The 18,599-nt window shown below is 44.6% G+C and overlaps 1 protein-coding gene across 2 annotated transcripts; it reads left to right on the forward strand.

Annotated features, from left to right (window-relative positions):
• The first annotated feature begins 12,439 nt into the window (after positions 1-12,439).
• Positions 12,440-18,199, forward strand: LOC117414357 (telomeric repeat-binding factor 2-interacting protein 1-like). 2 transcript variants are annotated; one of them, XM_034024152.3, is made up of 3 exons: positions 12,440-12,574; positions 15,593-15,804; positions 17,137-18,199. In XM_034024152.3, the coding sequence occupies exons 1-3, from the start codon at positions 12,442-12,444 to the stop codon at positions 17,833-17,835; spliced, it is 1,044 nt and encodes a 347-aa protein (XP_033880043.1). In that variant the 5' UTR covers positions 12,440-12,441; the 3' UTR covers positions 17,836-18,199. The 2 variants fall into 2 exon arrangements, with proteins under 2 accessions (XP_033880043.1, XP_058860484.1); XM_059004501.1 differs by lacking the exon at positions 12,440-12,574 and adding an exon at positions 13,988-14,065.
• Positions 18,200-18,599: the final 400 nt, after the last annotated feature.

Genomic DNA, 18,599 nt, shown 5'->3' on the forward strand with positions numbered 1-18,599 from the left:
CGGAAATCAACGCAGAAGCGGTTGGTGCCGTCCTTTTTGGCCACTATCACAATTGGACTGCACCACTCGCTCCTGGAAGGCTCAATCACCCCAAGTTCGAGCATGTCCCATACATCTTTGCGAACGCCACTCCGTCGACTTTCCGGGATCCGGTAAGGTCTCTCTCGCACTGTGACACCTGGGGGAGAGATAATGTCATATTCAGCAAGGTTAGTTCTACCGGGAGTGTTAGAAAAAACATCGCTAAATTCCTCAATTAACCTGCGTAGTTCACGTTGCTGATCAGGAAGTAACTGTTCCCCCATCGAAATGTTCTTTGTGCTAGAGGGTTCTAGCTCGGGCCCTAAATCATCCTCTATATTGCCTGAGGCTATGAATAAAACCTCTCTTGCCTGCCAGGGCTTTAATAAATTTATGTGATAAATTTCTTTTTTATTACGGCGATCGGGCTGTCTAATTTCGTAATTCACCTTTCCTATAGCCCGAATCACCTCATATGGCCCTTGCCATTTAGCACATAGTTTGGATTCCGATGAGGGAAGTAGCAGCATTACCTTGTCTCCAGGTCGAAAAGTTCGGATTAATGTATTTTGATTGTAATGCTGCTGTTGCCGATGCTGAGCCGATCTGAGATTGTCTTGGGCCAAACGACCGACCAAATCTAGGCAATCTCTAAGTAGGAGCACATGCTGCACTACATTTTTGGACGAGCCTTTGTGCTCCTCCCACCCCTCTCTCAACAGATCGAGAATGCCACGAGGCAGTCGGCCGTACAAGAGCTCGAAGGGGGAGAACCCTATCGAACTCTGCGGCACCTCTCTCACTGCAAAAAGGAGGTAGGGAAGAAGCGATGCCCAATGTTTTTGCTCTTGATTCACAAATCGTCTCAGCATCGCCTTTAGAGTCTGATTGAAACGTTCCACCAATCCGTCCGTCTGTGGATGATAAACCGACGTTCTGATGGGACGTATTTTTAGTAATTTATATACCTGCTGTAGCGTATTTGACAAGAAATTAGTTCCATGATCAGTCAATATCTCGTTGGGGATCCCTACTCTTGCCATAATCTGCACTAGTTCTTTGGCTATCGCAGCAGCACTAGTGGACCTCAATGGAACTGCCTCCGGGTATCGCGTTGCGTAATCTACCACCACTAAGATATGCGTATACCCGGAGTCAGAAGGTAGCAAAGGGCCGACTATGTCCACTGCGATGCGTTCAAAGGGGGTGGAAATAATCGGCAGTGGGACCAAAGGGGTGGGGCGCACTCGACCCGGCGCTACTCGCTGGCAGTCTGGGCATGTGGCTACATATTTCAACACTTCCTTATAAAGACCTGGCCAAAAGAATCGAGCCAATATCCGTTCCCTTGTCTTGTCAACTCCGAGGTGCCCCACAAAAGGGATATCATGCGCCAGCCTCATGACCTCCAGTCGACAAGACGGGGGAACCAATAATTGTGTTACAGGATGTCCTGTGCCCGCGGCCAGGTTTACCCTATATAGTAATTGCCCCTTGATAATGAAGTGTGGAAATACTAGTGCCCCAGCGCCTTCAACATCCTTACCTTCAATGGACCGGACCTGTCCCCAAATGTGCACCAGTGATGGGTCATTTTTCTGCTCCCACACTAGGTTCACATTTGAGTGCCACATGTCCGGTATATTGGGCGGGGCGGGAGTAACATCTGCCCTTGATGGCCCAGTAACCTCGCCCTCTCGGTCACACTGCGTTCCGACCCCCTTCGACTGACGTTTTTCACCGTTATAACAAGCTCCCACCAGCCCCCAGCCTTGTCTCATTAACGCTCCCTCCCATTTCCGCAGCCTTCTCTCTTTGTTTGTTTTTTTCGGCCGGAACAGAGGAGAGAACATTTCCGCTTGAAAGGGAAAAACATTACCAATCATTTCCCCTTCTACTTTTTCTGCCACATTTGCGTGTATGGCCGGGACTGCCCTTAATTTCAACAAATCTTTATAGTTGGGCCAGTCCCGACCCAGAATAACGGGATGTGGTAGCCTTTCCGCCACCCCAACTACCAGGGAACGTTTAATTGGACCGACCGATAAATATGCTTTTACTGTGGGGTATGTTGCCGTGTCTCCATGGATACAGGAGATCGCCACCTGACCTTGTGGCTGCCACACCATACCGCCTAAGAGAGATGCTCTAATTAAGGTCTGACCACACCCTGTGTCCACTAATGCATGGGTCTTCACATTTCCAAAAATCACCTTAACAATACAAGGCCCCTCCCGACCATTTTTCCCTCGCTTACCCGCTTCAGATGCCAGATTACAGACGGCCACGTCACACTCCATCGCAGATGGGCATGACCTAGCCTGATGACCCGGCTGGCGGCACCTAAAACAGGTAGGGGGAAAGGAGGGCACAGGTCAATGGTCTGTCCCGCTGCTGGTATGGCAACGGGGCAGGGGCAGCACCTCTACCCCAGCTGGGGGCCAACCTTGGTCTCCATGAAGAGGAGGCAAGGTCGCCCATTGGGGTCGTGCTCTCGGAGGTCGTTGAACCGGTCCTGGTGGTGGGGCTGGTGGAGCAGAGAGAGGAGGTGGGGCTCGGCCGCTCCGTTGAGGTGGCGGGGTGAGTAGCCCGGTCTGGGCGGATACCAGGGAGTCCTCGAAGTCCTCGGCGAGCTTGACTGCCTGTTCCAGGGTGTCGGGGTTGTGGCGCCGTATCCATCCTTGGGTCTCGGCGCCGACCACATGACAAAACTGCTCAATAACGATGGCCTCCACCATCTGGGCAGTTGTTTTTAGCGCCGGGGTGAGCCAGTGTATCATGTGGTCACAGAGCTTCTGTGCGACCACCCTGGGGCGTACGTTCGGGGACCTCCTGTACTCCCTGAACCTCACTCGGTGCGTTTCCTCCGTAATGTTAATACGGCGAATGGCCAGTTTCACCAGGTCATATTGAGCGACGTCGTCATCCCCCATCGCCTGGTAGGCTGCCTGCGCTTCCCCAATCAGGCAGGGTCCCAGCTGGCTTGCCCAGAACTGTCTGGGCCATGATGCGGTGGTAGCCAGCCGCTCAAATGCCACCAGGTATGCTTCTGGATCATCTTCCGCCGTCATTTTGTGCGTCCTCGCTTTGGGCGCTATGAAGCTGCGTTCCGCTGATGCTGTGGGAGGTATTGCCAGCCCGACCCTCTCGATCAGCGCGGTGTACCTCTCCTCTCTCCGTCTTTCCTCCACCTCCCGTCTGCTGTCCAGCTGCTCCAGCAGCGCCGACAGTGTTGCGTAGTCCATCCTCACTTCTGACAACCACGTGTGGCAAAGTGGAAATGACGTGCAGGTGAGTGCAGTGCAGAAGAATCACACAGACAACGTTGGTACAGGTGCAAGGGTGTTTATTTAATTTAATAAATGTCCAGAGCCTTAAGGCAAACCTGCAAATAATAATAGTGCTGGAAGTGATACAGCGGCGTGTATCACTTCTGTTTGTAATCCTACGGGTTTGACCCGTAACCCCAAAGTCCCGTTCAGACACCCACACTAAACACAAACACAAAGACAGTGCGTGATTCAAGTGCTAAAAGGTGCAAACAAAAGACAGTTCCTGTATTGAAAAGGTGAGTGGTGAAGTCCGGGGTTTTCGCTGGCCTGCGGCTGCAGCTCCGGATCGTGCTCAGTAATCTTTGTGAGAAACGACACACAAGACACACAGTGAGGACACAGACACGAAACACTCACGGTTTTTAGCACAAACAAGACGGGCTCCTTCTAGGTTATTTGGTTTAACCATCTGCAAAGGAACAGATCACTCAAGCCATGCCCCCTATTTATACCCTCGCCCATGACCCCGAGGTTAACGAGCGCATCCGCTCCTCCAGTCCTCGGATGCCACGCCGCTTACCGTCTGGGTCACTGAGCTCGGGTGCCATAGCTCCGCCCCCTTCCGAACTGACCGACTTCCATCTACCCTACGGAATAAATTGTCGTGCCATTTCATTAAGGGTACTCTGTTCCTCATGCACCGTGTCCTCACAGGTCGAGAGGGAGATCTAACACTAAGACTCATTCGATCTCTGTCACACTAATGTATGTAGATATAAGTTAAAGTTAAAATATCATTTAAATTAATATAATTTCGATTTAAATGGCAGTTAGAATGTAAATCCATTTCTATACCGGGTCTCATAATAAACTGGGACCCGTTACTATTATCCTGTGGATTTAGAAAATGGATTTTACTCTTCCAGAAACGTTAGCTTTTATATAAGGGAAATATTTTCTTGTTTTAAAACTTGCTGGTATAATATGCTGTGTGGTCCAGTGGTTAAAGAAAAGGGCTTGTAACCACGAGGTCCCCGGTTCAAATCCTACCTCAGCCACTGACTCATCGTGTGACCCTGAGCAAGTCACTTAACCTCCTTGTGCTCCGTCTTTCGGGTGAGACGTTGTTGTAAGTGACTCTGCAGCTGATGCATAGTTCACACACCCTAGTCTCTGTAAGTCGCCTTGGATAAAGGAGTCTGCTAAATAAACTAATAATAACATAGCCTACATATGCATTATGATAGCCTTAATTACAAAATACACAACATAAGAACATAAGAAAGTTTACAAACGAGAGGAGGCCCCATTCAGCCCATCTTGCTTGTTTGGTTGTTAGTAGCTTATTGATCCCAGAATCTCATCAAGCAGCTTCTTGAAGGATCCCAGGGTGTCAGCTTCAACAACATTACTGGGGAGTTGGTTCCTGACCCTCACAATTCTCTGTGTAAAAAATACTTTACTTCATTTCCAGACAGTTTTACAACAAATAAAATAGGTATGTATTTATAATAAGTATATTTGTTATGATATTAAGACTAAACGAATATGCGACAGTTTGGTGTATCATTTATTTATTTATTAAATGTTGTAGCATTTCTTTTTTTAATATTGTATTGTTTTCACAAAATAACATCCATATATTATCAGTTAATCTGCTAGAGTAATCAAATCACAAATCTTACTCGTCAGTAATTCATACATAGACACGCTGTGGTAACTTCAAGAAGCTAAAATGTAAGCGTGTTAATTAAACGAAGCGCCTGACGCCGCTCGGAACTTTCGCATTTTTAAATCCTAACGGTCTCTGCTCAGCGGAGTGGAATGTTCAGGAGCCGGTTGCCTAGCAGCGTCTCCGCCTCCTTCTCTGCCCCGCCCCCTCTCTCCCTCTCTCGTTGCTCCAGCTAGGAGTTCACATTCAGCTTCCTTAGATTATATAGCGCCATTCTTTACTAACTCTTACAAATGAGCTTATTGGAGGCTTCGTGTTTTTAAGATGGTTCAGGTGCAGTCCGGGCAGACTGACTGGAGCATCATTACAGTATACCGCACTGCGCTCGGCTTTGTGTGGAGGCTGATACACAAAATAATGAAGGACTGGTAAAGAAATCACATGGATTGCTTTTGAATGCTAAATGTGTCTCTGGTATTCTAAGCATTACCTACAATTAATAACTCGGCTATATTCATATTCAGAATGGGATACAGTATTAAGACAGGGTCCAGTATTAGAAATAAATAAACATGCTTGAAGAGAAACAGCAGTGATGTTTATTGACCATTCCCATCCATTCTCTATATGTTTCTACATTGTGGTTGCAATCCACAGCTGCTCTTATCTGTATTTTGATATTGTGTATTGTGATATTTTATAATGTGACACTTAGGTACTGTTATAACTTGTAACCTGGATAAGGGTGTCTGCTAAGAAATAAATACTACGACTACTGAAGCCACAACGGTCAAGTCTCAAGTCTGGTAACAGCCACCCTGATTGAACACACATACACACTCACATACAGACACATGCACACAGACACTCGCACACACACACTGACCCCCCCCCCCCCCCCCCACACACACACACACCCCCACCCACACACACACACTCTCACACACACTCACTGAGTCACACACACACACACTGACACACACTGACACACACACACACACTCACTGACACACACACAAGCACACACTGACACACACACTGACACACACACACACACACTGACAAACACACACTCACTGACATACACACACACTGACACACACACACACACACTGACACTCACTAACACACACACGCTGACACACACTGACACACACACACAGACACGCTGACACACACACACACACACACACTCACTGACACACACACACACACTGACACACACACACTGACACACACACACACTCACTGACACACACACACACTGACACACACACACTCACTGACACACACACTGACACACACACACTGACACACACACACTCACTGACACTCACTGACGCACACACACACACTGACACACACACACACACACACACACACACACCCTGACACACAGACACACACACACTGACACACACACACACAGTCATTGACACACACACACACACACACACATACACACCCTGTAGCAATGTCATTGTTATTTAATAAACATTAATTATAACTTTTATAAGTATTTGAAAATAAATCACATTAAAAAATATGTGATTTCAGTAATTCCAGCGGACACTGAGAAATGTTTCTAATGTATATAGATATAAGTTAAAGTTAAAATATAATTTAAATTAATATAATTTCGATTGAAATGGCAGTTAGAATGTAAATCCATTTCTATACCGGGTCTCATAATAAACTGGGACCCGTTACCATTATCCTGTGGATTTAGAAAATGGATTTTACTCTTCCAGAAACGTTAGCTTTTATATAAGGGAAATATTTTCTTGTATTAAAACTTGCTGGTATAATATGCTGTGTGGTCCAGTGGTTAAAGAAAAGGGCTTGTAACCACGAGGTCCCCGGTTCAAATCCTACCTCAGCCACTGACTCATCGTGTGACCCTGAGCAAGTCACTTAACCTCCTTGTGCTCCGTCTTTCGGGTGAGACGTTGTTGTAAGTGACTCTGCAGCTGATGCATAGTTCACACACCCTAGTCTCTGTAAGTCGCCTTGGATAAAGGAGTCTGCTAAATAAACTAATAATAACATAGCCTACATATGCATTATGATAGCCTTAATTACAAAATACACAACATAAGAACATAAGAAAGTTTCCAAACGAGAGGAGGCCCCATTCAGCCCATCTTGCTCGTTTGGTTGTTAGTAGCTTATTGATCCCAGAATCTCATCAAGCAGCTTCTTGAAGGATCCCAGGGTGTCAGCTTCAACAACATTACTGGGGAGTTGGTTCCAGACCCTCACAATTCTCTGTGTAAAAAATACTTTACTTCAGTTCCAGACAGTTTTACAACAAATAAAATAGGTATGTATTTATAATAAGTATATTTGTTATGATATTAAGACTAAACGAATATGCGACAGTTTGGTGTATCATTTATTTATTTATTAAATGTTGTAGCATTTCTTTTTTTAATATTGTATTGTTTTCACAAAATAACATCCATATATTATCAGTTAATCTGCTAGAGTAATCAAATCACAAATCTTACTCGTCAGTAATTCATACATAGACACGCTGTGGTAACTTCAAGAAGCTAAAATGTAAGCGTGTTAATTAAACGAAGCGCCTGACGCCGCTCGGAACTTTCGCATTTTTAAATCCTAACGGTCTCTGCTCAGCGGAGTGGAATGTTCAGGAGCCGGTTGCCTAGCAGCGTCTCCGCCTCCTTCTCTGCCCCGCCCCCTCTCTCCCTCTCTCGTTGCTCCAGCTAGGAGTTCACATTCAGCTTCCTTAGATTATATAGCACCATTCTTTACTAACTCTTACAAATGAGCTTATTGGAGGCTTCGTGTTTTTAAGATGGTTCAGGTGCAGTCCGGGCAGACACACTGACACACACACACACACTCACTCACTGACACACACACACACACACACTGACACACACACTCACTAACACACACTCTGACACACACACACACACACTGACACACACACACACTCACTGACACACACACACACTGACACACACACACACTCACTGACACACACACACACACACACTGACTGACATACACACACACGCACAAACACACCCTGACACACACACACACACAGACACGCTGACAGACACACACACACACACACTCACTGACACAGACACTCACTGACACACACACACACACTGACACACACACACTGAAACACACACACTGACACACACGCACACACACACACACTGACACACACACACACTGACAGACACACACACTCACTGACATACACACTGACACACACACACACTCACTGACACACACTGACACACACACACTCACTGACACACACACTGACACACACACACTGACACACACACACTCACTGACACACACACACTGACATCCGAGCATCTTGTTGGCCTTTTTTATAGCTTCCCCACATTGTCTAGATGAAGACATTTCTGAGTCAACATAAACTCCTAGGTCTTTTTCATAGTTCCCTTCTTCAATTTCACTATCTCCCATATGATATTTATAATGCACATTTTCATTGCCCGCATGCAATATGACAATAATAAAACAGACATGGTGTAGCAGGTTCATAGAGATTTAGTTGTTGTAGATGTATTGTTTTTAAATGTCTTACGATGTTTTTCAATGCGTTGTTTAAAGTTATGTACACGTTGAATAGTACTTTTGCACTTCTGACAATGCCAGTGGCTCCTGTTTACTTTTGAAGAAGTTTCATTTCAGCACAATAACAGGTAATGATGCACCTGTCTGTGGAAATAAACAATAATAATATATACTACTGATTATAATAAGCTTGATTTGATATAGCGCCCTTCATAACCACATATCTCAAAGCACTTCACAAATAAGGGGAAAACAGATAACATAACACTAAAACAACCATGGCATATACAAAGTGATCTACAAAATACCATCACAATTAGAAATAAAGAATATAATAACAGCAGGAAAAAAGTCAATTTAAATAAGTGGCGAGATTCAAAAACAGACAGCAACTCATAATCTCTGATCTCAATAGGAGGTGTTCCTATGTAACAATGTTACATGAGAAAAAGGTTCACAAATTCGAAAGGGCTGTGTAATGGTTATTGACGAATGATATTGATTGGGGTAAGAATCACACGTTAAAAGCGTTGCGAGTTTACGAAATTAATAATCACAGTGTATCTTCTGCTGCGTGACGTCACTGCAGCTTTGTAAAGCCGCTGCGGAGCGGATTGCGACTCGAAACCAAAGAGATCACGAGTGAGCGGCTAATCGTAATGCAGATAACGACTACAACTGCTGCCCGCCTGTTAGCAGTCATTTAAACAAACATATTGTACTCAATCAGTGAGAAGTGATGTATAATGTGCCGATAAAATCAATGATTTCTGGCTGTCGTTTCTGTTTGTTTGTTTCAAGTCCAATATGGCGCCACATTCGCTGCCGTCACTGAGCTTCACCGGAAGTGAAAGTGCTCTATATTTCAAACGGGAGGACTGCTCGCACGCGCCATTGGACCGGATATCGACTGCAAGTCTCCCGCGTGGTTGCAGTTCTTGAAGTTCGGCTGCTTCTGTGAAATTAACAGAACAAGGTAAAAGAAACGCCAGATGATTCGCATTTACAATCTAGCACAGGACACACTGGCTACACGCAAACAGGGTGGGTATTGTGCAGTACAGCAGTAACTGCCATTGCTTCAGAGGGACAGCCTCCCACCCGTTACCCGTTTCTGAGGCGATTGCTGAATGTAAACCTTACGCGTTGTTCACGTTACAACGCGTAATGTGAAAAACGCGGAACGTGTGCTCAATCACATTTTTACAACGAGAGTATTTAACTTTCTTTGAATTTACAATTCAAACAACTTCTTGAATGAACATCACAACTATATCCCAATTGGCAATCATTGTCCTGATCGATTCTTCCTAATCAGCGAAGGAGACTAACTGAACTACGACACACATAATGGTTATTATTATTATTATTATTATTATTATTATTATTATTATTTATTTCTTAGCAGACGCCCTTATTCAGGGCGACTTACAATCGTAAGCAAATACATTTCAAGTGTTACAGTACAAGTAATACAATAACTTTTGTTCAAGCAAAGTACAAGTATGACAAACCACAATTCAATAATACAGCAGATAATAGTGATAGTTACATCAGGATGTGATTAAATAGTGATAGTTACATCAGGATGTGATTAAATACAAAGTACTACAGGTTAAACACTTGCCAGATTACAGTATTCTGAAGTACAGGATTAAATGCAGTAAAATAGGGGCTGATAAGAGCAAAATAAAGCACATTTACATGAAGGGTGATAGTGTCCCAGAATACAAACAGAGGAGTTCTACAGGTGCTCTTTGAAGAGGTGAGTCTTGAGGAGGCGCCGGAATGTGGTCAGGGACTGGGCAGTCCTGACATCTGTAGGAAGGTCATTCCACCACTGTGGAGCGAGGGTGGAGAAGGAGCGGGCTCTGGAGGCAGGGGAGCGTAGCGGAGGTAGAGCCAGTCTTCTAGTGCAGGCGGAGCGGAGAGGTCGAGTGGGGGTGTAGGGAGAGATGAGGGTCTGGAGGTAGCTGGGTGCAGTCTGGTCAAGGCATCTGTAGGCTAGTACAAGAGTCTTGAAATGGATGCGAGCGGTGATCGGGAGCCAGTGGAGCGAGCGGAGTAGTGGAGTAGCGTGGGCGAAGCGAGGCAGAGGGAACACCAGGCGGGCAGCAGAGTTCTGGATGAGCTGGAGCGGACGGGTGGCGGACGATGGTTGCTGGATAATGGTTGCTGTTGTTCATCCGAAAAAGTGGCGCGTGAAAGGGGCTTCCTTTACTGAAGGTTCTTAACACGCGTGTTAGCCAAAGATAAGGCGCCTGCTAGACAGTGCTTTATCAACCACGATAAAGCACGATTTAAAGCATAAGACCCATGCCTTAAAAATAACACGATGGTACTCATCAGCATCTGCTGAATATGCAAATGCATGGTGATGTATTCAAATGAAGTGGCATGAGAGGACTAACGAGGCTAATGATAGACAGACGATATTAACTAAACTGTGCTAACAGGTATATGTATGTACGATACTATACATCCGAAACTCTGTAAATAAGTGAGACTAATTTTAAAATAAATGTGTTTATATACTAATACGCACATATACCAGCCGACTGCATAAAATAAATACATGCGTCTATATACAGGTATATTATGATTAAATACATGCGTCTATATACAGGTATATTATGATTAAATACAACTGTACAAACAAAATCAGTAACAGGACATTGAAAATCAATGTGTTTATGTAGCCTATAGACATAAAAAGCACTCAAAATCTTACTATGCAAAAAAAAAAATGGTTATAACTTACTATGCAAACAAAACAAAAAAAAAGACAGCTGCGTTCAAACAGACATCACTGAAACACGGTGATATAAATAAAGGAAATGGGGTTTGCAATCACAACAGCACATAATATCAGAGAAGGAAGAGTTCTCCTGAATCACAGACCTGCACACAGTGCGCTGTTTCTCAACACGATTTGGGCACAGCTATACCATTGCATGTGTCGGCTGGCACTGGGGTCCAAGGAGGGGTCAAGAGTAACACCTAGGATTTTAGCATAAGGGGATGGAGAGAGTGATAGTGTTGTTGAAGCTGACACCCTGAGTGTTGTTGAAGCTGACACCCTGATGGGCTGAATGGCCTCCTCTCGTTTGTAAACTTTCTTATGTTCTTATGATGGGGGTTGTGACAGGAGAGCAGCAGGGAGGAGACTTGCATTCAACACACCCAGTCTTTGATTACACATTTACACACTTTACAAGGTGGGATTCTGCCCTGCCACACACTTTCCCCCTTGTGCATCGCACACATGGCTGGAATCGGCCAGTGCCCCCCCTTGAATAATCCCCCCCTTAAACCCCAGCCATTTCCCCACAAGGGATACAGCAGCCCCCCCTCTGTGGCTCTGGGATACAGCAGCCCCTCACTCTGTGGCTCTGGGATACAGCAGCCCCTCCCTCTGTGGCTCTGGGATACAGCAGCCCCTCCCTCTGTGGCTCTGGGATACAGCAGCCCCTCCCTCTGTGGCTCAGGGATACAGCAGCCCCTCCCTCTGTGGCTCTGGGATACAGCAGCCCCTCCCTCTGTGGCTCTGGGATACAGCAGCCCCTCCCTCTGTGGCTCAGGGATACAGCAGCCCCTCCCTCTGGCTGTGGTGCGGAGACGGTGGCTCCTCCCCCTTACGGCTCTGGAGACGGTGGCTCCTCCCACTTCCAGATCTGGAGACGATGGCTCCTCCCCGTTCTGGCTCTGGAGACAGTGGCTCCTCCCCCTCCCGGCTCAAGAGACGGTGGCTCCTCCTCCTCCCGGCTCTGGAGAATGTTGGACAGATCTGGGTTAAGGAATGAGGAAGCTTGTAGACAGCATGTAAAAGCACCATGATGAGAATGCCTGATTTCTGTGTCTTGTTGTGTGACAGATAGGAGGATGCAGTCCACAGAGTGCGATTCGTCCACGGAGGACCTGGCAGCCACTCCCAGCAACGTGGCCACACGTTCCACCAAGAGGAAAAGCAGAGTCGAGGAAACCGAGGCCATGGGCACTTCATCACACCCGCAAGGTGAGAGAGCTCTCAAACACACTGTGCTGTAGCGCTCCGTGCTGCTTACAACATCATAGACACTGCTTCCTCTTTATAGTACTAACTGACTAACACTAAAATATAGCATCGCCTCACCATGGATCAACCAAGTGAATGAAATATCACAGGAGGGCTATATATACATATTTCAAAAGATCGCTACTCTACCATAAAAGCCAATGTTGGCTTTTATGGTAGACAGTGGGGCCCATAAAATAAATATGAATTTCTGTGTTTTTTCCCTGTGTCGTATGCATGCAATTAAAACAGGTAAACTCCAGTTCACAATCAAATTAAGCAGCATTGCATTGAATACATTATATTTAGCAACCTGAACAAAACTTAAATATTGTCACCGTTAGATACTATTCAGTTAGTCTGTAACAGTGCATTCAGACAGCTGATTGGCTGATTCGAAACGCTGGGTGTCAACACAAAAACTCCACTGCGAGGAACAAAACACAATCCCTCTTTCTGTATTGAGAAGGAGGCGGCTCATTTGTTCAGTCGTGCAGTTCTGGGGTACATGTCTTTTATTATAGAGCTTTGTTTTTTGTCACGGGGGTTTTCTGAGGATGCAGTGTTTCTAAGTGAACAGCAGTGATTGCTGTGGGTGCTCTGACCAGTTGCCCCAATGCCCCTCAAAATGCATGTCTCTTCACTGGCATGGCCGCAGTGCCCTTTCTGCTACAGCAACTAGAGAGACGCCTGTATTAAAAAGCGTTTGGGTCTAAATAATAACATGATTACGTGAATTGGGTTAATTTGCACCAATTCCATACACAACACTGGTGTCAATATGTGTGAATGCTCTATGATGGGGAAAAAAAGCCAGCATGTGAGATGTTTTAAAGTGACGCACGAGAGGGACGATATCAATGTGATTGAAATGCCTGGCAGTGCAGAGGTGCTGTGTTAACACCAGCACAATACAGGAACCCAGCTGTGATGATGATGGAACGTGTGCGAGTGCATGTTGCATAAACACTGTGCTTAAAATGAAACGCTGCATTCAAGACATTTTTTAAAATAAAAATACACTTCAGGGTTGTGTGTTGCACACGTGCCATTAACAAAATGGAAACCTAACATAAAGAAAAGAATTATAATGAAGGGCTGAAAGGCAGGTCAATAATTAAAACTTAAAAAAACACAAGTGGAGCGGTTACCGTATCAAGCTTTGTGAACTCCAGTAAACAAATGTTGTCTTTCGCCACTCCAATCGTAGTGTGCTTCAAGTTTTGAGTTAACACAAACAGATTTCTATCGTTTGTTGCATCTTCTTTAGCAGCTGTATCTTATCCCAGTATATTCGGTTCCATGCACATGAAACTCGACTCTACAGTCACGAGTGTGTGACGTTGTCACGTGAATACATCGTATACCCGCGTTAATCTGCATTGGTACGGCCCACTTTTCAGAAAAGAACAGCATAGCAACGCATTTCCAGAAAAGTACGGCAAAAACATTGTGAGTAAAAGTGTCGTGACTCGTCCGTGTAAACGCCATCGTTGTTTGACTTCACAAGTCTGAGGATGATTTAATTGAGCTAGTTACATGACAAGCTGATAATATCTCTTGAGTTCAGCCAAAGAAGCAGGCACTGTGATGTTAATGTTACCATCATGAAAAACAGTAAGGTCGTTTTGTACTGAAGCACGGTCAGCCGCTGCAGGAAAACAAAGAGTATTTCTCAAACTGACCGTTTTAAGAACGGTGAAAGCAAAACACATAGAAATACTTGGGACTGTAATTAGGAAATGTACTCCTGGGGAAATAAAAATGGTTCGATGTACAGTAAAAACATAAGCGCTGGCTGTGTTGCATGCTGTGAGACCAGGACTCGACTCACACTGAACAGGGACACGCAGCATGTTACACCTGCACACAAACAGACTTCCATACACAACACTTATATCACAAATATCAAACGCAGAGTTAATCACAGACATCAGCTGCATAGTGTACCTATTGAACAGAATGAGGCAACAAACAAGTGAGGACTAAAAGAAGTTCATGTTTTAGTATCATGTTAGGGTCTTAACCCTTTGCAGTCCATTTAGTGAGTGTCAGACGTTCGCTATCGCTTTCACATATGCTATGAAATAAATAATAATAATAATAATAATAGTCGTACATACCGATCAATCATCTCCGGATCACTCGTTTTATCACCAAACTCATCAATAATGCGATCCAAGTCATTATTTTATTACTATAACATCTGAAAAAAGCTCTGCAAATGTCTGTGATATTCTCCGAGCGCTGATTCACAGGCAGCCAGCTTGTTTCCTTATGGCTGCCGTTATCTGATGCCAGGGGCAAGTATGACTATTCATGAGATACGCCCTCTTTTTTCTTCAGCTTGTCTCGGCTCCTGTCGCTCCCACTCGGCCATGAATGGTTTTCTCGGCTTTTTCCGGAGAAAAAACGACTAAAAACCAGTTTTTTGCGTTTCTATAATGATGTCGGACAGGGTCCGACAATGGACCTGATAGGAATAATTTCAATGTCGGACCAGGTCCGGCATAGGACCGCAAAGGGTTAAGTTGTAGTTGAAGCAGTTGAATATGGTAACAGCCAACTTGCTCTTAAAGTGGCATCCCATAATTTGATTGGCCACCAATTTTTTCTGGCCTAGGAGCCGTTGGCTCCAAAGGCAATCATTTAGTCTGGAGCCCTGTTGAGGCTGCTTGCTGCTTGATACAAAAAACAAACAAACATAATTTTCTGAATAAATAAATAGCTATTATTAAGTTAAACAGTTTTTCTTGCTGTGGCCAACAATTAGCTGTATATATGAATCACACAACATTCTACACTTTGACATTGACTTCAGTTTAGTGGCCTTGGGAGTCTCTACAAATGTATTGAACTGAAGGCCATTTTGGCCTTTCCTGTTTTGTTGGCAATTCAGAGCCCTGCTGTTGTGTAAAGAGAGAAATCTTTACGATGTGTTCAGTATTTCACAAATGAATGGGCCTGCTTGTGTTTCAGTGGAAAACCAGGCTGTGGAGCCAGAGGAAATGAAGGAGGCGACAAACGGAGCAGAGAAAGAGGAAGAAACCCTGGAGAAGGAGGTGAGCGACACAGAAGAGGAGATTCGTCAAGGACAAGAGGTCGCTACGGAGGCGGTCCCGCTCACACAGAGCAGCCGTGCAGAGCGCTGGAAGCAGGAGTTTCTGGAATGGTTGATCCGGGAATTTGAGGTAAGCCTTACACATTTTTACCTTGTGCAGAAAAAAAAAATCACGCTTCTGCCAAGTTTCAGGAATAACGGCAACGTATGATGACGTATCACTTTAAACAATAAACCACACAGCCTTATGAAGACACACGAGCATAAGAACCGTTCGCATTGCTGGCAGTCTGGAGTTTATCAAGGGTATGGTATGAAATGCTTTGCTGGAGAGAAGGACACATCTTGTGTCAATTGGAGCCCCTGTATTTGATTTGTATTGTCAGCTAAAATGCCAGAATACCGTGCCCTATAAAACGGAACATAATATTTTTCTTCGCTAGGCTTCAAATGACAGTCCATCAAATATAAAATGATTTTTTTTTCTGTATATTGACATCAGTAAACGGGGCCTGTCTTTCACAACACGCTAGCTCCTGCCTAAAAAAAAAAAAGAAAGAGAAAAGCGAGATGAAATACTCTGACGACTCAATTGTTTGCATCATTTCTATCAATTTCAATCTATAATGTTTATTATATCTACTGTAAATGTGTTGTTTTGCAGACACGGCACAAAGTTACTGTAATCACTCAGTGTTTTATTAAAGGTAGTAAAATGACAATACGTATATTTGTAACTTATTTAAAAAGTGTGATTCCTATGATGCAAACACTGAAAGGTGGATAGTTTTTTGCTGTGTTCTCTGTCGGTTGCCCGCTGTAATGGAGATTTAGCGTGGTTGACTTGGCCTGTGGTGTGGATTAGTTCATTTAAATCAATGTGTTCATTTCTTTATTCCCTGCTTCATTCGTGTCCGGTGTGCTCAGCAGATCGGCGACTCTGTCATCCCTGTTCCTGTATTTTCAGTATGTTCTATCTGTGTAGCCTGTTTAAAATGAAGCATTCACATCATTTAATGGGATTGAGATTCAATTGCATCATAAATTATTATCTTTACAAATATAATAATGTATGAATCTCCGACACTAAAAAGCTGATTTTATTATATCATTCTAATCAACACCTTTCATTAATAGCTATCTTAATGAACTGAAAGGTTGTACAGAATGTCACCGCTGCATCATCAAAACATGAATCCATCTTTAACTGTATAACAACATTACCAATAGGAACTAAAGTATTCAAATGAAAAGGCACGTAAATAAACCATTTCAAATTGTGCTTGTCGGTGCTGTAATTAAATCAGATCTGTGCTCTGTTCATAAAGGCTTGGCACTGAAAGAGTTAAGCATCCATTAAGCTTATCTGTTCCAGTAAATCCGCCTCAGCTGCCGTATCTTTCTTGCATATTTCTAGTATTGTTCTCTCACTTGTCTGACTTTTTATCTGTTGCTTTTTCAGCCTGATGATGAGACCCCAGATCTAGAAGTGACTGGTGAGGCAGGAGAGCAGGAGGAAGCCGGGGACCACAGTGTTGTAGCTGGCCAGGAGAGCGTGCCCGTGGCTGGGAGAGCCGAGTTAGAAGTGCCCCAAAGCCCCTTGTCTTGGCTTTGCAAGTATGTGAAGTACAGGGACTCCTTCATTGTAGATTCCCAGATGCAGGAGGGAGCGTCCGACCCCTCAGATCCCTCTGAAACCCAGGAAGAGAGACATGCCCTGGAGACTGAACCAGGGGCTGAAGAGAGAGAGGCAGGGACCCAGCGTGCTTTAGCTGGCCAGGAGAGCGTGCCCGTGGCTGGGGGGGCCCATTACAGCTTGTCTTGTCTTTGTAAGTTCATAATCTACGGAGACTCCTTGGTTGTAGATTTCTCTGACCCCTCTGAGGCTGAGCTGGTAGACGCCATCGCTGCTGTGCAGTTCCTGATGGACAAGTTTGAAGTGGACCTGGTGTGCGTGGTGAAGAGCTTGCTGAAGAACAGCGGTGATTTCCAGGCTGCGCAGCACTACCTGCGCACCGGCCGCAGAGCGGACGGGAGACCCCTCTGGACACGGCACGACGACCTGGCTCTGCAGTCAGGAGACCCCGCCACAAAACAGGCTCTAATACTCAAGTACGGGGAGGAGGACGTGGCCAGGAGGGGGGCATTTTTCAGTGCCTGACCTGCAGAGGGATTAAAGGCTGTTTTTTGCTCTTGTTGTTTTTGTATGTTGATTTAATAAAAATCAAAAAGACTGTGAAATGGTTCACATTTTTCAGTGCAGTTTGGAAACTGGATTGTTTTGGTTCAGATTTAAAAAATGTTTTTGTGACGATGACAATATTACTGTCTCCTGTTTGTAAAAATGAAGACACCAGGATATCAAAGAGAATGTGTTTGTCAGCTGAAATCCTGACGTTGGTTAATAAATGTATTATCTTTGTTAACAAGTTTTTCCCCACTGTAAAAAAAAAAACTAATAGTTATCTGACAAGATGGACAATCTGCATTTTTCTTCTGAATTGTTCCTAATAAAAAATGTGATTTCTGAGCATTTTATGTTGTTGGTGTTCATTCATAGAGGTGTGGATATACAGAGTATACAGAGAACTGTCAAGTAAATTGGAGTGGGAGGCTCGCTCTCTTCACACGATGGAGCTGTGATCACGTCACTCATCATGAGAACAATAGACTTTTAAAGCTTTGAAGCATCACTCTTTTAGTTCAGTCGCCCGTCACATTGAAAAGAATGAATTCAATACACACGTCATGTGCAGGCAAACTAAAAAATCTCCTCTATACAACTTTCTAATAGAGCGGAGATGTGAATTGCACAGACAAGGTGTTGGATGGGATTTATGTAAAGGTGTGTTTTCACAATCCAACTCCACCAGTTATTGTGAAGTGCTGCAGTTCCATTGACCGCACTGCCATGTGCACAGAATT

Source organism: Acipenser ruthenus, chromosome 30 (genome assembly GCF_902713425.1).
Source record: "Acipenser ruthenus chromosome 30, fAciRut3.2 maternal haplotype, whole genome shotgun sequence".
Lineage (NCBI taxonomy): Eukaryota > Metazoa > Chordata > Actinopteri > Acipenseriformes > Acipenseridae > Acipenser > Acipenser ruthenus.